The following is a 22,554-nucleotide window of genomic DNA, read 5'->3' as shown; positions in this document are numbered from 1 at the left end:
TTAAAGTCCTTACTTGACAGCACATTCTTTTATCTACTTTTTTGTTTTTTCTTTGGCTGTCAGTTGTTGTGTAAGAACAGAAAACAAAAATATACCCATCAACAAGCCTAAAACATGAGCCACGCTTCTTTTAAAATAGTAATCAAATCTTCAAGGAACAAAAAAAATTTATTTAATGTTGAAAGTTGTTTTATCAAGGCCTTTCAGAGGGTGTTTGGCTTAATTCAGCTCAGCAAGTGATAATACAAAAATGAAGTAGTTATAAAACCACTAAACCTGTTGGCATCGCACATACATAGACACAGAGACATATTTACACACCCACAAATGCTCAGACTCTGTTTCTATCACACACAAAAGCTTATCTACACACACACACACACACACATACACACACACAAACACACAGCCTGCTGGGTCAATCAATTTTTAGATGGTGCAGGTCGATGTCAGGGTGTGAATAAAAAGAGTTCAAATGGAAGAAAATAAATGTCAGATTTGTCAATGAGAATGTCAAAATGCCAGACAGCAAATCAGGCTGGAAGAGTTGTCTTGTACTACTTGTTCCCCTATTTTATGCGTTTTCTGAAATGGGATACTTCAAGAACAAAACAAAACCAAATACAAACATAAACTAAATCAAGACTGTGGATTAATAGAAGTTGGGAGGTGTGGCCACATAAATCACATGAATCTCATGTGTGCTCCGTTACATAGTCTTCAAAAAACAAAACTTCCAGAATCTTTTTATAAAGAGAGAAAATCATTGAGTGGAAAAAGGCAGAAAAGTTTACCTTACTTAACAAATAAATACTACGATTCATGAGTAAAATAAGTAGCAATTTTTATGCAAAGTAGAAAAAAACAAGAAAGAAAGGCACTGGAGAAGTAAAAATCAATTGGTTAAAACAAAAACAGTAATATTGCACCAACCTTCAGGCCTGGGACATGGTCAACACAAGTGTTAAGGGACACGATGCAAGGGCTGTTTCTTGCATTCAATAGAAGCAGAACCTGTCGTCCAAATGCTTTAAGGTGATGCTAATGCAAGCTGCTGAGTTATATGTTAACGTTATTAACATATATATATATATATTAGATATTGCTAGATATTGCTCTTTCTACAGCACCACGTACACTGCTTCAACATCCAAAGATTGATAGACAACTGTGCCCAGTTATGGTTGCTGAGCTGTGATTTTTGGATGAGGGGTTTAGCGAACAGTCAATTATGAAATGTTTATATTAAACCTATCTGTGAACCTACTGTATATGCTGCTGGCAACTAAAGCATGATTTAGGTTTTTATACTGCTAACTTGCATTAGCATTCGCTTGCCTTGTGTTAATAATGTATCAGGCCTTAATCTACTTACCCCAGGCTGATAGGATGGCATGCACTTGTTGGAAGGGAGGGTATGTTAAAGAGGTTAAGGGATGGGAGTTGGGAAGTCAAGCACACACCTTCAGTGTGGGACACAGGCAAAGAGATCTCCATGCAAGCAGCGGACTGGGCCTTGCGGAAGGGCGGTCGGCCAGGGCCTCTGCGAGTAAGCCGTGGCCCCTCGGGACCCATCGGGACGCGAGGCTTCCCCGCCGAGCACGGCTGGGAGGTGGGGCTAGTGCAATGTCCATTGACATGATCTGTAACAACGGCAAAGCATTAGCAAACAACACAAAGAGGGAAATAAAACTGTCAAACATTCTAATCCACTGCTGCAATATTCATCTTCAACAGTCATTTAGTCGAATAATGAGCAATGACAACTAATTTAATCAAGAAATCTTCAAATGAAGGGGAGAATTTTACTTACTCATGATGCTGTTTTTTCTCTTTCAAAGAAATAGCTGTTGTTTTCTCACCCTATTTAAAGATTCTGCTTTTTGTTTAATTCTGATGTGATACTGCAACTCAATATTATACTTCATGACCTATGAAGATGGATATTTTTGCAGTGTAAGAGGAGCAAGCCAATGTTGAAAATCAGATTTTCAAAAAGAAAGATGGTAGTGAGGGAGAAAGGGAAAGTGAGAGTGAGTGACAAAGGGCTGGAGAGTGGTAGTAAGTATGTGCAGGGAGGAGAAAGAGATGCTGGGGCAACAGAAAAGAGAGGAAAATGCAGAGGCAAATTGTGAGTGCAGTTTCAGTCAGTCTGTGCCAGGAAATAAGATATGAAAATCAAAAGAAACAAAAAACAGGCTTGTTTCATCTCCACTTTGTTTATTTCTTATTGTTCCTTTTTGAATTGCTGGAAAACTTTGTTTCCGGAAGAAACTGTTTTTTAAGATCAGAAGATTCATGACATCACTGGCTTTTGCAAAAAGCTAAAAGTGAAGATCAAAGAAACAGAAAAAGAACAGAAAAAAAAAAAAAATCTACGGTAATATCTGCTTTTTAATCGCAATGCAAACCAGTAATCCATTATAGTTGGTAGGGCCACACAGTCAGCTACAGATAGTGGTGACAGGAAGCACTTTACCTTCTGGAATTGTAGCCTTAAATGGCCTCCCCTCTGGGACTGAGTTTGTCGGAAGTTTTGTCCTTACTTAATGTACGATGCTTGTGTGTGTGGGCAAAATGATTTGTTTAGAGCCAAACCTTATTAACAAGACAAAAGAAAGCAAAGTAGGATTGTGTGGATTGGGTGCACTCTGCGGTTCCTTTATTTCCCGCTGTTTAGTTGGCAAAAGTAAAAAGCTGCCGAGACAGCCACAATTAACAGCTTCATGATACCTACGCCTGAATGTTCTCATTCGCACTTGTCTTGAGAGGTGCCCTTTTCTTTTAAGACTTCCCTGTGGCAGTGGAACCAAAGCTAAGACAATTTGGGGTTGACAGCAAGTTTGTTTTTGTTTTCCTTTCCGATATTCTCCTAAGAATATACTCGTGAAGCAAGAAGATAATTAACAGTGTACTAATTAGCAAAAACACAAGACAGTGTTCCCCTGTCACTGTCCTCTTAGTATTTGGGACTGAAATATGTCTATCACATCAAATCTAAGTCTCCTTTTCAGCCAGTTGATGCACAAATGATTCAATTTCAAAGTGAAGATGAAAAACTCCAGGGTGCCACCCAGTCCGCGTGCAACATTTGCCCAGTTTCACAGCAGGATGGACTGAGGCAATGCAGCGATTGAAAACCGCAGACGATATTGAGCCAACCAATACCCGAGCCAAATGACGACACCGCTGTGTACAGTATCTGTCCTAAAAAGTTTTTGCATGTTATTGCAAATTTCAAACAGAGATGCACAAAATCAGTCGTTCGCCCCGAAATGTTCTGCAGGGAACTGGTACATAGCAGAAAGAATAGCATTGTACCCTCACACACACACACACACACACACACACACACACACACACACACACACACACACACACACACACACACACACACACACACACACAAACAAACAAACAGAGGAATACTCTCATTAACAGACCCATCCCATTATTTATTTCCCCCATTTTACTGACAACATGAATCCTATTGACACTTAAGGGGCATGTTTGAACCTCACGGGAAATTTTATGAACTGTGCATGTGTGTTAACACGACCCATATTTAAGTTTATTGTTTGGGGGCAACCCCTTGCGGCTGGAGTGATTATTACTGCAGCAAAGGAGGAAGTTGGGTGAAGTTGTGTCAAGAGTGACAAAGTTTGTATACGGAGGAGTTTTGGGTCGATGAATGTGTCAATCAAATATAAGACTTCCACCAAGGAAACTGCTGTTTGTGTCAATTTTGAAACCAAAAGTCAACGGTGTCACTTAGCCTTTTTAACCAAGGCAGTTCAGGTGCTGGTTTGTAGCCAGTGCCCACTCTGGAACCAGTTCTTTGGGTTTAGACAGCCAAACAACTGGCTCTCGGCCAGGAAAACTGGTTCCGGAGCAGCACCAACACTTTGCTGGTCTACGACAAAGAACTGCTCACGTCAGGCGCTGGGAGTGGGGTTATCATGACCAAGGACAGATTAAAACTGCTTATGAACGCCATATTTAGACCTAACCCAGCAGTTTTAATGCCTAAACCTAACCATCTGCAACCTCACAATGACGGTCCGGTGCGAACTGTGATATATGTAATAGGAGTAATTGGGAGTCATTGGCAAACAACCTATTCAGTCATTTCGGTGTGATGAAGTGTTGATGTTTGATGAGGTATCCAAGGTTTACGTTGATTCTTCTTCAAACTTGGGTTAATATTCTCAGTTACAATTGTTTCAATTAAATATAACAGAGGCTTTAAAAAAAAAAAGCATTTTTATACCTGTCAGATAAAGAAAGGTTATTAGATGAGGCAAGGATTAACAGGAATATCACAGGAATAAGTAGGCACTGGCACATTTTGTGTTGAAGAAGCAGAAGTTGTTAAAGGGGAAAGCATGTGTGACACTGCAGAAGCAGAGCAAAGGGAAACCTGAGATTGTGATGTGTTTGTATAGCAGTTAGAAATGTATGAGGGGGAACGCTCAGTAGCTGCAATACAGATGATCAAGTCAAAATGGAGAAAAGATTGTTTAAGAGAGAAATGATCCAGTTACAATGAGAGAGGTAGCAAATGATCCAATCACTGTAGAGCAAGGCTGTCAATGGAGGAAAGGGTGTGTAAGGTCAGAGGATGGTCCAATCATGATAAAGCAGGAGAAAACCTCAAATTTAAATATGGGCATGATTTACAAATCACCTTTATAAACACTTGCAAAATGTAGAAGAAATGAATACAGAAGATTTAAATCAAATCAAAATACATTAAGGGGCAAAATGGACAAACACTTCGGCCGAACAGTCTCATGGGCTGTTTGAAAAGGAGTAGAGAGTGACAAGGAAACTGAAAGAAGAAATTCTGAGTGAGAATAAAAAACTACTAAAGCAACATAAAAGCCTAGAAAACATGACAAAAGCAGAAACTAAAGGACTCAAAGGAAATAAAGTATAAACTGCTGGCTTTCGCCTACCGTACCAAGATCAGTCTTAAGATCTGTTGGCAGACTTAACTTTCTGCCGGGTCCCTTTACTGAAACAAAAGAATAGGAAACAAAGCACCAGTTAATCCCTTCAAATAAAAAAGAAATGAAAAAAAAAAAAATCATAAAAAAATAAAGAAGGTGTAATCTAAGTCAAACAATGACAAACAAAAAAGACATCAAACCAAACAAAATTAAAATCACTCAAATGAACAAAGACCCAGAACATGCAAACTGGTGCAGTTGCACACGGCAGGCATATTTCAAAATGCATGCTCCATTGTTATCCCAGGCCAGTGTTCCCATCTATCGCTAGAGGATCAATTATACTTATACTGGGCTAGTCCTGTGGACTTCAGGCCAAGTTATCTGCACACCAAGCACAGTATTTCTAACAGCTAATGCTTAGTGTCTTGTTAGACTATAAGAAGGGATGAAGAATATATTAAATTCACTCTGTTTGTCCAACTCTCTCAAATCTGATTCACTCTGCCAAAGATCTTAACTAAAATATATCAGTTTTGTGTAAAATCTTTGTTCCGCTTAAATGTCCCAAATTAAGATTTTTCTACGGCCTGGGATGTCCGACATGGAGGCACAAAAAAACAAAAAAACAGGGTGACACCACAGGGTGTCAATACAAAACACAGTCAGACACTGGTGGCAACAAAATAACTTGTTAAAACATTTTGCAAGCATTTTGCAGTAAGTAGAAAACTGCAAAGGTCAAACTTGAGATGTTATGAGTCCGTTTCCCCCTCAAAAGAAGGCAATATTTCATTGTTTCTTTGTGTGAATGATTAACTCGACAAGTGGAAGACACAGGATGGTGTTTAAATGACGTTGGATCAATTTCATGACCACGGGGAAAACAGCATGGCCATGAATTTCCATTATTTATAGGTCTGACCACTTTATTTTTGGAAATCATCATCAATGATGATTCCTTTGAAAAAATGTTGACTCATGTTTCAGTCCTCTGCCATCGGGTAAAATAAAAGAGAGGAGTAAAGCAGAGGACATGGGACCCTTCTGGAGAAAATCATAGAACTTTTCTTTAATCTATAGTGATGTAATACAGTTTATTCCATTTATACATTTACTGTGAAGGACAGTGGGCAGCTCAGTATCAAAGGTCATTTTGAGGAAAAACATATTTCCTGTTTTGAAGAGGAAATTAGGATATTATGGTTCTCTAATTGAATTTCTCAATCAATGAATTTCTGTTTCCATTTTTTCCAGAAACAATTAAAGCCATTCAGATTAGTGTTGCAAATGGGATAATAGATGAGCTCTGTATGTGTGTGTGTGTGTGTTTTTAATTCATAATAAACTGTAAAGACCAGATGCTGCTGTAACCATGTAAAATGTCCAGTGTTGGGGACACAATGAATGAGAAGTGTTCGCCTAATAAACCTGTTGCATACACATGCTCCTCTTTTTAACAGCTCAGTGGTTGCATTAATGCTTCATAAAATGTGTTTTAATCAAAATACACAGGAGGGTTGGTTATTGTGAACACGAACAATAAACAACCAAACGCTGCATGTGTTACAATTCATTACTGAGAGTGTTTTTGCATCTACGGTTCCACTTTAATTACCTTTTTTTTTAAACTCATTAACAATTTTGTGTCCAAATATGATGATTGAAATAAGTCTACATTCATTTACTGTATAACATGCACTTTCTTTTCACAGCTGGAGTAGCTTTAACTCCAAGCTGGTATCTTGTTGTTGGTACCTTTACGTGACAATATTAAAAACGCTTGTACGAAAACAGTTTATGTTACACTAGCCCCATTTGTGACATCAGCAGGTGTATGTTACTGATTTGGTCACTAAGTGTTCACTTTCAGAATTCTAGGGGATGATTGAAAAAAAAGGTATATTTTCTTACCAGCTATTCAGCCATGTATTGCACCCGATAAGGTGTTTTTGTGAGTCCACAGACACAGTATCTACTGTCTGCCTGGAATGGTAAAATATTCACCTGAAGTGGAACAATTTGCACCCTGCATTTCCACAGCCTGCACTGCCTCACGCTACTCATCTTCTCTGTAGCGCTAGCCTTGGATATATTGGAGTTCAAGGTGCAGTGTGTATGATTTAGGAGGAATTTGGGGCAGAAATGGAATATAATATTCATACATGTGTTTTCATTTGGGAATAATCAGCTGAAAATGAGACTTGTTGTGCTTTCGTCACCTGAGAATGAGCCTCTGTAGAGGCCTCTACCTGGTCCCCTTCCAAGGAGTCCGCCATGTTGCACCGCCATGTTTCTACAGTAGCCCAGAATGGACAGACCAAACACTCTAAAGAAGGACTTCCACGTTTTTAGTGGGGGGTATAGGGGAAGGCTTGCAATCTGCAACCTCACTGCTAGATGCCTACACACTGGACTTGTTAGAGATCAAGTTATTACTGTACAATACATCCTAAGAGTAATATTAATTTCTGTACCAAATTTCATGGCAATCCATTAATTAATTAATTAATAAACACGTGTAAACTAAGTGATTTAAGTAGATAATCAGTTCTAGGAGAAAATATTAGATCTTATGTAGTGATTTAAAAAGTTTCTATTTGTGAATAAAAACTTTGTATATTGAATAATGAAATTAATCAGATAGGCTCTTCAGGAGCACCATAATCTGGGTTATCACCGTTACTTTTCAAACATTGTCGGGCTCCCCATGGTAACCCATGGAAACCCCATGAAACGCTATGGACTGTGGGTAATTCCATCGGACAAAGTCTGCAGAATGTCTGCAAGGGAGCCCTCATGCACTTCACAATTTGACAGTGGGACAGCACTTGTAGACCGGGAACACTCCTGAAAGTCTGTGAGTGTGGACATTGGGATTGGCCCATTGTCATTCCTAAAGCCAAAAATAATGTTGTTTTTCCTGAGGTTTGCACAGGGAACTAAATCATATGAATATACAGTGCACTGAGGTCACCAATGGGGCTAATGTTGGACTTGATCAGGCCACAACACTGATAAATGTACAAAGCAAGCTGAAGTCATATTTATCAGCACAGCAGCTTGCCACATAGTGGTCACCATGCAGTCAGTTAGGGACAAGACAGTGATGAATGTTAGCCGAGATGATAACACTACGAGAGCTGTTGGTTCATTGACACTCACTGTCAGACAGAAACAAACAGACAGCTCTGAATGCTACAGTCCAGTAAAAAAGCATGTTGCCTTTTGATGACAAAGATGTGTGGTTCCAGTGGAGACACAATGATTAACGTCACAGAGAATGAAGCACTAGAGGCACTGACGACTGAGGAGGAGCTGGAATACAACCCCTTCCTCTTCCCAAGCCTGCTCTGCAGCAATGCCCAATGATGAAGGATCCAAGTTCAAAGCCCAGATCTGGCACATACAACAAACATTACTGTGTCTACCACCCCTGCAGCTGGGGCAGAGGGATAATGCAACAGCAGCAGTCATCTGCACAAAAGCATGGAACACATTGACACAGCAGCAACAGACAGTCTACTCCTAGAAACACAGTCCCTGTCAGCTTGTTTACACTGCAAGCAACTTGGTTGACGGGTCATTCTGTTGTGACCGATCATGGCGCGAGAGAATGCATTTGTGTAGAGAACTGTATCTACAACATTTTGATTGTTGAAAAATGATATATTTTGTTGTATCTTAAATATTCATAGTGTTTTCACCTTAATTGGGATTCCCAAGTTTCTGTGTACTACAGTCCTTGTCACTGCTAAATGCTTACAAATCAGTAGGAGAAGCCAGTGCAGCAACAAGGACAAGAACCCTCTTCCCACCTGCCACCTGTGCACACGCTTGTATTGATTTGTTTCTCCATAATTTCACGCCACATTGGTAGCCAGTAGAGATGTTCTGATACCATTTTTATTGATACTGATCTACTGATACCACAATTTACTGATACTAAATACAGATCCGATACCAGTGGGTTTAAAAAGTAATTAGCCTATACATCTACAGTATATTATAATTTTTTTATGGACTGCATATTACGAATGTGCTTGAAGTTACTTGCCTTTCATGGATATTGGCTACTTGTGAAGTTAAGTATCTGTTAAGTGGCACACAAATGCATGTGGTGCTGCTGGGAAGTAGCAGGGTCCCATTTCTGATAACTAAATTCTGTGGGATCGGATCAAGTATCGGTGATACTCTGTCTAGCTTTTTCAGCAGTATCGTAGGCATTGCCAATACTGGTATTGGTATCGGAACAACCCTACAAGCCAGTGCTAGTACATCAACCGCTGATGATGGATGTGTCCTTCAACTTTTTTATTTAGACATTTACCCTTCAAAATAAAGTTGAAGCGAAACAGGAAAGCTTTGAAATTGTTGTATTCAACTTGTCATCCATTCTGTAACTCATCTTAATGAAACTTGGGCAACAAGGAAGCTAAAAAATATATTTTTTTGACAGCTTTTACACTACATTCTAGTAAATTAATCAAGCCAAGTTCCCCATTTTTGTAGCTCTATAAGGTGTGCCGATGGTGTTATGTCGATAGTGTTGCTCACAGTGTGGAAGCAAAGTTAGCATGCAAGGTGCAACATCAAACCAACCACCTGTCCAAAGACAACCCAATTATCCCATTTCCCGCCCCTGTTGCAGTATTGCTATACAGTTAAACCACAAGCAGAACTCCATGAAGAGGCTGAGATCTGTGACACATCCCTCCTCTTACCATTGTCCAGTAAGTAAAAGACTGGACTGCAGTGGCTGGCTCTCAGACTGGCCACAGGCTCTGGCAGGACGCGTGGGTCATTGTGAAGGGAGGTTGGGTAATGAACTGGAATAGGAGATCCAACAGAACAGACACAGACTTTTCAGGGCAACGGGGAGAGACAAACACAATGGGTGAACTGGGGGAAAGAGAGACTTGCAGGTAACAGGAAGGAAAACAGTTGAGAGGTTATGAAAACAAAAAGGGTTAATAGGAAGGTTACTATTCCACCACAAATATGAAACTCAAATGTTTAACAAAACAACTATTACTATCACAACCAACAACAGCACCACTGCTACTACTACTACTACTAGTACTACGACGATGACCAATACTTCAAACAACACCACAACTACAATTAAAGTTTTTCTGACCTCAGGGTCAGGCGTCATCCACTTTTTTATTTTAACTGTTTCTACTGTCCCCAGCACCATACAGGAAGCCAGTCTTCCAGCTTTATCATTCACATGTCAGTCACCTGAAGTATCTTTTAATCCCTCAAGGTAGTTTGTTCCTCCAAATATACAAAACCACCACTTAGTGTCAACAAGCCAACAAGGCTTTTAAACCATTTTAATACATGTATTTCAAACAGACAACAAATAATTTACCCCATCATTTCCACGGATGCTTGATGAAGGCGACTGGTTGGCTGAAATGTCATCAGCCTTGATCACGATAGAAACTTAGGGGAGAGCTCAAGTTTGCAAACCCAGCCGCAGAGTGCCGATATTCTCCCTTTTTGTCAGTGTTCCTGTTTGTTACCAAGCACTTGAGGCTGTGCCTGAAAAGCTTGTGACTGCAGAAACGTGACTGACTGGAGAAAGTGGGAACACTGACAAAAGACCTGCTGACGGGCTGTTGTTGTGACACAGCAAGTGTAGATTTTATTTAAAGTGTTGTTGCTACCCCTACTAAAGTTGATGAAGGTTCTCATTCATCGGGGAGAATTACCTCTCTAAAACAAAGTAAACATTATATTTGTAATAGGGATGCACAATCTGGATTTTTTTTTAGCTGAGACCAATAACTTTCTTACCATTTGTCTCTAATTGCACTGAACTGGTACACTCTACCTTAAATGTGTGTATGTTCATGTCTATGTATTTTATTTATACTGATTTATAAGTAGAAATATGGTGCGTGTGTATTACAGATATGGTGGTTGTGGAAAGTACACCAGCATGGTTTAGATGAAAACTTGCTGGTTACGGATGCATGGAACTGAGCAGGTGGCAACGTATACTTTCAGCCATCACCTCCACCCTTTCTCCCGTGAAGTGCTCACAGCTAAATATATATCCTGCCGGGTCAGACTCCGATCACTGGCATCTCAGCTTGTTAGTCCACCTCACTCCTGAGCTTGGTCAAATAAGCCTTGCTGCAGCCACACGTGGAGTAAAGCTCCTAGAGGAAATGTAACACATAACCCTAAAGCAAAACAACAGACCCTGGTACATAACAAATAAGACAATGGGAAGGGTGTGGAGGGAGACAGATTTCAGACAGGAGAAGGGCCAATTACAGGGCCTAATGACAAAAGGAAGATAGGAAGAAGGTCAGAAAAAAAAGACAGGGGAAGATGTGTAAAGGAGAGGTGGGAGAGACGGCTGCAGTTATTGACACACAAGGTGAATCAGGACGATGGCTGGCTTCTTTAATAAGCTGTCCACAGTCTGTATATGGCCTTGAACAGAGCAGCATGGCTCGAGTGCCAGGGACAACCAGGCAGTCTCTTTGGGCCAAAGATGATGGAAGTTGATATTCAGCAGAAGGAACAGACTATGAACTCTTCATCTATTAAGCAGCACACAGCTGAGCTCCAGACATAACAAGTTTAAATGTACTTACCATTGCTCTTGCATTAAAATTGAAGATGTTTTTGAAGCTAACACAAAAGGTTTTAGTGAGGTCAGGTTGCTATTAGCCATTGTTAACATTTTCCATCTTGATTGCAGCTTGTGATTTTGAAACTGTATCTGGTATAAGAGCTCTACCAATCAGCCTTTTATCCCCCTCTCTGGGTAAATGTTAAAGCGAATCAGACACTTGATCACACTGTGCTGCGCTGTGTCTGTCCATATGCTTTTCATCCAACTCTCTATTATTCTCCCTTTCTTCCATCTCTCTAATTAGCAAACGACAGGCCTGTAATGGGGTAGAATGACCATGACCTAGTCCACATCACAATGCTGAAAGACTCTCTGTCAAGACAGCCAAGAACATCTTGTTCTGGTTTTGTTATTCTTCTGTTATTTGCTCTCTTTCAGAGGATCAAAGGCAAGGCTGACGGATTCTCACAAGGACAGCTTTTAAAAAGACAAGCTAAAGGCCGAAACAACCAATTTCTGTATCCTAGAAAATACTGATAGAGTAAAATCTCATCAAATATAAAGTAATATGTTAATTTCTGAAAAAAGGACTTCCAACATCCAGATCTCTAGCAGAAACATCAAGACGTGCTGTTTACTTTCAAAGCCTGCAATCAATTCCAGTAAAAAAGCTGTCCACTTTCCACTGAACAAAACATAAACATCCTTTTCCTGAAACCTTCAAAAAGGAGGACGTAAAATATTTCTAATGTGCTATTTAATTTGCCATTTTTCGTCTTGTTAAAAATGAATCATTCTGCCTTCCTGCTGGAAATGCAAACCCACTGCTCTCCTGCTTGAAGCACAGTCCACCATCACGAAGCAGCTGAGTTTTTTGGAAGCCAAACATTTCAGAACCTGACGGAGTAATTTCTGACTTACTGAGTCATTGTTGAGTCACACTATTCATCCCCCTGTGGATACACTGCATTGGTCTTTCTTTGCTACTTGGCAACAAGATGCTTACGTATGTGCTATACCTGAAATAAGCATCGGCTGGAATATATTTGTCAGTTTATATAAAGTCTAATGTTGACTGGTTCTCTGCAATGCAACAAGGTTCTGTTTATATGTTTCACTAAAGAAAGGTTCACATGTACTTTGTATATCTATCCATCCATTGACAGCTGTTTATTTACAGTAGGTAAGGATGGTGGTAGCATTAGGCTAAGCATAGTGATCTAGCTGCCTACAGCCCTCTCTGCAGGACTTGATAGGCCATTGGGGGGGAAACATTTGAGTGTCTCTGTGACTCTAGCTAGATTTCCCATGGACACTGTCCCAGCTGAGAGCCTAGAATTAGAATTATACAAAGGTTTGGACCCATGAGGCCCACATGGGCACAGTCAGACAGAGTGACATGAAGCCAAGTGGGCTAGCAACCTGTAAGGACAGGGATAAAGCTCTGGTACACTGCCAACTGGAAAAGGGGGAAGGCAGGGGCCTTGCTGGTCTGAACCCTGTCAAATTATTTTTTCAGAAGCATATGAAGTGCCCTAGTGTTGGCAAAAGTCCCCAAAGCTTTTATTCTCTATAAAAACACATGAGACTAATTGAATATTTGCACACAATGGCACCACTCTCATGCCAAACCATTTACATATTCCAAAAAAATAAATGTTATGAATTTGTCTCCAGCCAATGATGTCTTATTACAAAAAGATCAGTGGTGGTCTACCCTTGGTTGTGAGAACAACAAGCTTCCTCTGTTTAGCTCAGAGATAATAAACATCCTCCAATTTCCCCTTTAGGAACACATTTTCCCTAAACTTGTTTTACTCAATTTCTTCATAGTTTTAGATAATCTTCTTTAGTTGGCAGGTTTAACAGATTGAGTGCTAGTCTCGGTATTAAAAAAATAAATACTGTTAAATTGTTCTTCTTTTCCTTGAAAAAAGTGAAAAGCACAATTGGGGCAAATAGAAATGTCTCAGGCCCGTGTGTTGATGCTGATAATGAAACAAGCTCTTCTCATACACCTCACAGGTTTAATGTAGAAAGAACACCAGATACTCTTTACTCACTTGAATGAAAATGCGCCGAAAAGTGTTTTCTGTTAAAAAACTAGTCCTAAGTGTATTTAACATCTGTTACACAAAAAAAACATCACTTATAAATCTAGTTGGTTTAAAATGTACTGGTTGGAGAGTAAAGCTTTACATAGAGTTATAGGGACACAGCATGCCTGCATGGCAGTGCCTTAAACACAGATTTACACTCCATTTGACCTTTAAGTCCTGAGTTTGCTGAGATAATAAATTTCCCTATGACAGATTCAAAAGCACCTGCTAGGAAATGTTCTCTCTGCCCATTATGCATTTCTGTTTCTTTCTTTGCAATCATAAACAAACTATCCTTTCATCCCCCCTTCTCCACCCACACAGACCTCAACACAATATAAACAGCTCTCCTCCATTGCATCAAACCTTTGCTCAGTACAGACTGATCTCTTACATTATCTTCTGGTCCACCGTCCTCTCATATCACAGATTATCTCTTTCACTCCACTTCCCACCATCAGATCTATCATCGTACTGCATCTCTTAAGTGTAATCATTACACTTACATTACATGCTTCATTCCCCTCTAAAGAGGTATGTCTATTTCATTAAACATCCTGTAGCATTTAATGCAAGTCAAGCACTGCTACAGACTAACATGCCAGTAAATATTCAACTGACAGGAAGTTATTTTCATAATATATTATGGATGATGAAAATTAATATTTAACCAGCCGTGAAAACTGTTCTGATCTGATCTCAGACAGATATTTAAGCCTTAATTTTATGAAATCATGCAAGTTATCATTAGCAAGTTAACACCATTGCTGCAAACTGCTTTATCAACACCATACCTATGCTTTGCTTTTCTTACATTTTCCTCTCTGTCTCTCCAAACAGTAGCTGCTGGCTACTTTCACACTACCCTGTGTCCCTCACAACAGTGTCAGGATGTATCACTCAGTCCAAAAGAAGAAGAAGAGGAACAACAAAAAGAAGAAGAACTGGACAAACAAGAAAGTCCAAGAGGCATAAATACAGAGGCAGAGCAAATGGAAAGTCCCTCCTTACCTTTGTGAAAACATACTATTATAACAATACATAGGAATAAAGAAAAACCAGAATGCATCAGAACTTCCACACAATGCTGCAATCAAACTATGTTGCTAAAAACTACATTACATTTTCTCCCCAAAAACTTTCTCCTGAATGAGGCTTTCAGAAGTTTTTGCACTTTTTCAGAACTTTAAATGCAATACGTCCATATTACAACATCGAACGTGAGTCGCCATTTTAAACAGCTGCCATTCTCATCAGGTGAAGATGCTCTGGTGATTTGTGAGGTGCCTGCAGGCTGCATACTGTAGGTACAGCTCACGTTTAAAGACAACTGCATCACAGTGCCAATCACAAAAGACATTTCCATACAGGGAAGGTGACAGTGCGTGTGTCTGTGTGTGTGTGTGTCAGCAGGTTACCTGAGGTGGGCGACTTGCTTCTCTCCATGTCAATGGACTGCTGGTTGTCAGAGAGTTCAGTAAGGCCTGACCGTAGTCAATGGCAGCCGAGAGGAAGAAAAGTAGAGCACACGCTGTCAGATTATTTTTAACCCTGTCAGTCGTACAGGTTTAACAGAAGTCAACTTGGGTGATGTCAGCCACGCAGAGCCCTGAGAAAGAGCTTAATAATACAGTTTATCAAAGGAGTCTTTGGTTTATCATCTTAAATAAGCTGCAAAATCAATGCAATGTACTTAATTGTCATTTGTGAAGGTGTGATTTGGGAGATTTTTTTGTCATTAGCTGTTTACCTTTTCCCTTGTTAATGTTTCCTATGATTCATTTTGCTTTCCAGGAGCTGAGTGGCTGAATCTTGATGTGACCTGCACTACAATCTGTTCAATATATGTAAATCTTTTTTTACTCTCCAAACAGATTGCATTAAAATATCAACCTCACCTTAGTAAGGCATATAGAGCGCAGTATGTAGTGCAAATCTCATGATACAATTAAAATACAAAACAGAACAAACACGAACTTGATCAGGATCTGATCAAATCTAATCGCATGCACCAAGCACAGGCCTGAATGAGAACTCACACCTACTCCCTTTTTAAAAAAAAAAAAAACAAATGCTGAAATTTGTGATTCTTGTTCATTTTAGTCTGACTACAAATGTGGGGTGTTTAAGCTGTGCTCATTATGGCTTTATTAACAGCCTCACTGAGTCGTCACAGTTCAAAAAATTGGGATTCATTTAATTATTTCTCTTCAGTAAAAGTTTCCAGCAAAACTTCTTTATGCAAATTTACCCTCATTCATTTACACTGTCTTTACAAATGATTGAAGACACTGAAAAGGACTCTGATTAAACCTTTATTGTTATATGACATTAAGAATTCCTTTGTAATCATCAACTAATTGCGTACATTTTATTTTTTCTTGCCTCAGTGGATGAACAAGGCTTTATTCACCCCCCTAACTACGTGTCAGTTAAAATATAAATCACATGGATCATATAATATTTATAACTGCCCTTACTTAAAAGATTCAAAGGAGTGGCTCTCTTTCTGCAAAGGGCATACTGTCGGACATGACTGGAATAGGGCGGTTCTGCTTTATATGGCACAGCACAGATATGAAACAACCATATTCATTCCAATCATCTCTTTGAGTTGTCCTTTGCTTTAAGTCCACATCCCGTCCCTACCAACCCTGCTGTTCTCCCAACACTGCCCCAACCCCCCCCCCCCAATCCCCCGCACACAAACACACAGTCCCCCAGCCTTTAGGAAGGCTTGACTTACTCTGATAGGATGTACGGATCCTTTTCTTTGAATCTGAATAAAAGTTAGACAGGCCACGCATGCAAAACTCTGTCAGGCAGGCCCACATGCCCACACCAGCAGCCACAGAGTCACCAAAAGGTGGGAGGAGGAGGAGGAGGAGGAGGGAAGGAATGGTTGGAAGGATGGAGGGACGCAATAAAGAGTGAAAGGTGTGGGTAGAGATTCAGGACAGAGAGAGATGAAAGATGACAGGAGAGTGGGAAAGAGAAAGCGGTGGCAGAGAGGCGTATGAGTAGTGTGGGACAGAAGAAAAGGTGGTAAGATAAGGTAACAAGGAGGGGAAGAATGTGAAGGTAAGTAAGAAAGTAAGAGAGGAAGGATGGATGGGGAAGGAATTAAGTTAAAAAAATTTAGTATTGAGGGAAGGGAGGGGAGGAAAAGGGAGGGGAGGGGGAGAGAAAAGAACACACAGGCTTAGAGTGGAAAAGAAAGTGAGAGCAAGCAGCAACCGAGTTAGTGTCAGGGGAGGACAGAAAAGATATACCCGCTACTGCTGCAAACCCCAGAAACGCTGATGTGATTGGTCATTTGCACAGGAGGTAAACTACTGTGTTAGCTGGCAACATATCAGCATCAAAATAAATCTCTTGTTGCATCAAATAGTTATAGTATATATCTTTTACATAGTTTTGTCATGGGCCTACTGCCCTACCATGTACAGGCTGGTATTAATAATGAATCACATTATAACTGGATAAACACACCTAAAATAATCAATAATTAAGCATCATTTTTTTTAAATTAATGCACTTAACTTTGATTTGACATATATATAGAGTACACATACAAATATGTGTGGGGACAACAGCTAAAAATGTTGTGTGAAGGACAGAAAACTATGTTCCAAAAAGATGGAATCCTACGAAAGGAGAAGAGGCCAGCAGCTTAAAGATTTGGCCTTTTGACTTTTTACAGTTTTTTTCCTCCAGTATTGTATTAACGTCAGCAAAGCAAGTGCTCGAGATCGTAACACCACCACATGGGGTACAGAAAAAGGGCACGGCTCCCTTTTTTATCTCTAATTCTGTCCCAGAATTGATTTTAAAGACCCAACACAGAAAGACATTTACAGAAGAGGAAGTTGGAAACAGTTTTCAACAAAGTGCTGTGCTAGTCAATAAAAGCACTTATGCAACAGCGAGTGAAAAGAGCTGGTTCGAAAGCCCAAAGTCATCCCTCCATCTACCTTGATGTTCCCCTTCACAAAAGTCCTGAATACAGGTAAAGCATTTTCAGCTACACTTGTGGGAATTATGTAATAAGAAAGCTCAGTACTTTAAATTGCTTAAAGGACCTTAGACATCTAAAATATTAAACCACTGGAGCTGTTATGCCCTCAAATCCAGAGGTTAAATTAAGGTGAAATAAGAAAGGTGTCTAAGACTATAATTTCTGGAAGGTTGGGCTTAATATCTTACAGTAGGTTAGTATAAATAAGAGGCTTCAGAGACCATCACCAGCCAAGATCAGTGGCAGAGAAAAGGGGTGCAGGGGTCAGGAAGTAAAACAAGACCTCTGTGGCTTTTGACTAACAGATCTATGCTCAAGCAGGACTGAGAACAGAAAGGACAGAGAAATCAAACAACAACATGCATAATAATGCCAATGTGGAATGACACGCAGCCTGTTAACATGCACTTCATATCATAGTGCAGATCCGTGACAGGCATTCTGAGATGGATGGGTGCTTTCTGGTCTTTGTATGTTATTGTGTGAGAGAAGAAGAAGAAAGAAGAGGGAAATAAGGTTGGACTGATGCCGTTTTTGAACGCTGATAAAGATGCCTATATTTTTGGGTTTTACTTGTTTATGGACTATGTTTTGTGCAAATAGCCAATATCTCTAAATTTGATCCTTTTATGTCATCTTGCTATGTTGAGTGGTCAACAGAGATGTTTATTTCTATCAGGGTAAAACAGCCTGTCATACAGCTTTTAGACCATTTGACATTAGCACGCAGACTTTGGCAGTGGCAAGTCCTGCAGTGTACTGTTGTACTACCACTGTATATTTTTGTACAAGTACACATACTCGTTATGCAGAACGGCCTCTTTAACAGTGTAATATCACTATAAGTATCTATAATACAATATCTATAGATACTGCAATATGATTCACAATTAGGGCCCTCTTTAGAAGGTCTGAAACGCAACGCACTTGTGCATTTAGGGCGTGTCCAAGTCCATTTTACTGGTTAAACGGCAGATAATCTGGGCGCAAAAAATGGTGTACGGCACAAAGAGGTGGTATTTAGACTCTGAATTAGTCATTGGTTTGATTTATGTTCTGCCTAAAACACACCCATCACTGACACTTTTATGTTGTAGCTGGTGAAGGTGAAGGTGAACTACCTCATATGTATACACTTCAGTCCAGTTTCAACTGCAAAAATATTAAATATACTTTTATGTGATTATTTCATAAACAAGTATCTGGAAGTAGTTGTAAAAGTCCCCTTCCATGCCTGAAAATATAGGCATGGAAGTAATTCAAATAATAATAATAATAATTCAAATAAAAGCTATCATTTCATCTTCGAGCCATTAACATGATTAAATTTTATTGATCAGGTTAAGGGCTTTGGTATTGATCAGTTATACCGGAAATATGATTAAACCACGTGCATCATTGACGCAGATTATTAATGAAAGGCAGATCAGATTGGCCTGACAGATCAGTCTTTCACCTTAGAAGAAAGAACAGATAGAAAAGATTAAGGAGACAGAAGACAGAAGAAACAGGAAGAAGAAAAACAGCTGAGAGGACAGGAGAATAGAGAGCAGATGATAGTCTGGATGTAATGACTACATAATTGACACCTTAGTGTATGGCTGCACAGTTGTGTATGTGCATGTGTGTGTGGAAGGATCCCAGAGGTGTGTGAGTGCTACCTGAGGTGGACTGTCTGTTCCTGCGGGGGGATCGGGTAAGGCGCTGGTAGGGGTCGGCGGCTCCATACATATCCAGAGTGGACATACACAACAGGATGGTTTTCTGCAAGTAGTCCACTACCGCTAGGCCATTACAGTTCCCAAACGCCAAACTGGACACACACAAACACAGCGTGGAGGCACGTGCACATGTACAGACACAGACATTTGCATTTACACAGAGGAGAGAGAGTGTTATTCAGCTGAGACAATTACACTGTTGGCAGATTTTTTTCAACAGGTTATTCTCACTGACATTAAAGGTGTGACATGTGGTGCTATCAAACACTGTCAAATTAACTGTGACATTTTGGTATAATTACTGTCAAAAAGCCTGTCTTTATCTCACACTGCTATTGCTGCTGTTTTTGAATATTAATACCAGACTTCCATTGAGCCCCACTGCCACCTGCTCCCCCTGGCTGCTTTAGAGCCTCTGGCTTAACTGATCAAGAGAAACTTCTTGGCAGTCATTTTTCTGTTTGTCTTTTGACAATAGATGTTCTAGTTGATCAGGCACTAATCAAATGGATTCACACCACCCAGTCACCAGAATAAAATGGTGACATTTTAAGTTTCTGCAAACCACAGATACGTTCAAATTTGTGCATGTCATACTTATCATGTCAACATTTGTACAATACTTGTCATATAACGTTAACATTAAAAGTATATGAGTTGACTTTCATCACTTTTGTGTTATACCTTGGCAAGATGGCTGCCCAGCCAGAGACCACTGTCCGACATTTTTAAGCATGAAACCACTGCATATTTTTCATGAGATGTACAGACATTTTATAGCTGTGTTAGTGGCAACAAATCTGGATGTTTTTTCAAGACGTTGAGACAATTTACAGCAGTATGGATATTTTGTTGAGATGTTTTTGTGGTGACAGAACCAGGTTAGCAAAACACGATCTTCTCTAAACCTAACAAGCTTTTTTTGTGCCTAAACCTAACCAGACCATAAGCACTGCATTTAACAGTAAAAAAAAAAAAAATGTAATTGTAAATTGAACCTTAAGTTACAACATAAACAAATGTTACGTTTTAACATGTGCTTGGTTTGCAGAAAATGCACATTTCCAACATCTATTCTGACGACTGGATTGATTCACAACAAATGCCTCTAACATAGTCTTTCAATTCAGCAGTCAGGAAAAAATGTTAAATGAGTGATGTAAATACATAAATGTCACTCATACATGGTGCTTGTCGGTCCATCATTGCTCTGCCACATGCAGCACATGTCTGGCTCACTTTATATTACTGTCACTCACACGGTCAGATGCAAGTGTCTGAAAGGGTTGTTTGTCATGTACTCTATGTAAACAACATTTTCAATACGACAAACATGATTACGTTTTTGAAAACATGTCACTCAGAATGCACTGAGAAAAAGTGCAAAGGCATCTGTGGCCGAACCCTATCCTTATCCAACCTTTCAAGCAACAGCTTGAGCCTGACAACACCAGCTGCAAAACAGGACATTACCGGGAAACCACAACATTCATAGATCAAAGTTAAGGCTTGACAGCAGGGGAAGAATGGTGGCAAAGAAAGAAAGAAAGAAAGGAGTCCTGTCATATGTGTTACTGTGGTGGGGATATAAGAAACAATCTCCTGTTTTTTATTCGCTCTTTCGGAATGTTTAAAAGTAATTCAATCAGTTGATTACTTTCATTGATTTTACATACATGTAGCCAGTGAGAATTAAACACTGCGCACATTTATAAATGATACAAAACATTTTAGTATCCAGAGGACACAGACTTGTGTCTTTGTACTGACTTTAATAATAGGTAAAGACAGTGTCGTTTGTTGCTGTTGAAATTCTTCATTAGACCCTTTACATAACATGTTTTCATGTTGCTGTTCATCACTGTGTTATGCTACTTTCGTGTTATATAATGTACACTGTCACGACTTTAATAAATGTCTATGATGTGCAAATACTACATTCTACTTGTGTCAATAATCATTACTTTGATGCAAGTACAGCATATACTATAGTTAAGTATGAAGAACATAAACCTTAATTTTCCTTGTGTTTGAGTTTAAATGTGTGTGCGTGTGTGTGTGTGTTTTCAAGAGCAGCGCGAGAATAAAAAGAATAAAACAAAATAAATCAATTTCCTCAATTCTATTCAAGCTGTGAGGAGCTTTAGCGGAGAGAAGGAAATGAATGTTGTGCCTTGACCCATAAAGAGCTCTTCAAACAGAGCTGTGATTTTATTTGGTTCCTGCCAACATAACTTCTATTGACAGTAAAACCATGTAAGTGGTCTGAAAGCACTGTGGGGCTCAGGAAGTCATTCAACTTCTCTTCAACACCAAAAAAGCATATTTTAATCATTTTTTAATTGTGAAAACTGACATGTAGATAAAATGTCAAACATTACTCAAGTCAATTATATTATGTGATAATCTAATCTAAAATGTAAGAAAGACAGAAAGCAGAAAAGAGACAGAAGATGACAGACGCCAATTAAGACATGTTAGCCCATTTGCATTTGCAGCTTGGTCCAGTAAACTGTCTACAACTTTAATTTGGCAAGTTCTGACTGCAGGACTGTGGTGCTGAATAGGACGTTCCATATTCTCCAGTACTACATCCCAATATCAAAAGGTTTAAGCCCACGCTATTATTTATAAATACATAAGCACAAATATAACCAGTTGACGTTACCTTCAGGTGTGTACCTCTCTCATTACATGTACAGTATCACACTTACATACACACTCATGGGAAAGACTTGCCATTCTAACCTTCCATCTCCATGTATCTTGTTGTTACAGCTGCTGACAAGGGCTTTTCACTGGCCACCACCCCAACCTTCACTCACCGTATCCAGTATTTAAGCATTAGCCCAGAAAATGTGGTGTTTTTTTTTTTTTGATTGGCTGGCACGTATTAATGTCTGGACCCCTCAAACTTGGCTGCAGAAAACAGTTTAAACACTGTTCTAACCTTGTGCTCAAGGATTTACTAACTGCAGGCCATAATAGCAACAATCCTGACCCTAACCATGCAGAATTAAAGCTATTTAAGCTATTAACAGTTCATCTGCTGTCAATTACAAAGCCTTCTTGGTCTCTCAGGTGGAATCTTTTTCTCTTTGTCCGTTAACAATTTGTGCAAACTCCTCTAAAGTAAAACAAGGATTGCTGAGCTGAGTGCTGATTA

At 39.5% G+C, this 22,554-nt stretch overlaps 1 protein-coding gene across 2 annotated transcripts in view; it reads right to left on the bottom strand.

Moving 5' to 3' along the window:
* Positions 1 to 22,554, bottom strand: part of stxbp5l (syntaxin binding protein 5L) — a 142,027-nt gene that overhangs the window by 11,860 nt on the left and 107,613 nt on the right. The window contains exons 18-21 of one of the 2 annotated variants that reach the window (XM_073473897.1): positions 19,326 to 19,480; positions 16,396 to 16,464; positions 15,068 to 15,133; positions 1,464 to 1,643 (exon numbers count right to left, since the gene is read on the bottom strand). In XM_073473897.1, the coding sequence (XP_073329998.1) occupies positions 1,464 to 1,643; positions 15,068 to 15,133; positions 16,396 to 16,464; positions 19,326 to 19,480 (470 nt within the window). The remainder of the gene's footprint in view (positions 1 to 1,463; positions 1,644 to 15,067; positions 15,134 to 16,395; positions 16,465 to 19,325; positions 19,481 to 22,554) is intronic. The other variant, XM_073473898.1, reaches the window with a different exon arrangement.

The sequence above is a fragment of the Pagrus major genome, chromosome 9 (assembly GCF_040436345.1).
Source record: "Pagrus major chromosome 9, Pma_NU_1.0".
Taxonomy (NCBI): Eukaryota; Metazoa; Chordata; class Actinopteri; order Spariformes; family Sparidae; genus Pagrus; species Pagrus major.
The sequence above is the reverse complement of the archived record's forward strand: the minus strand, read 5'-3'. Positions and strand labels throughout refer to the sequence as shown.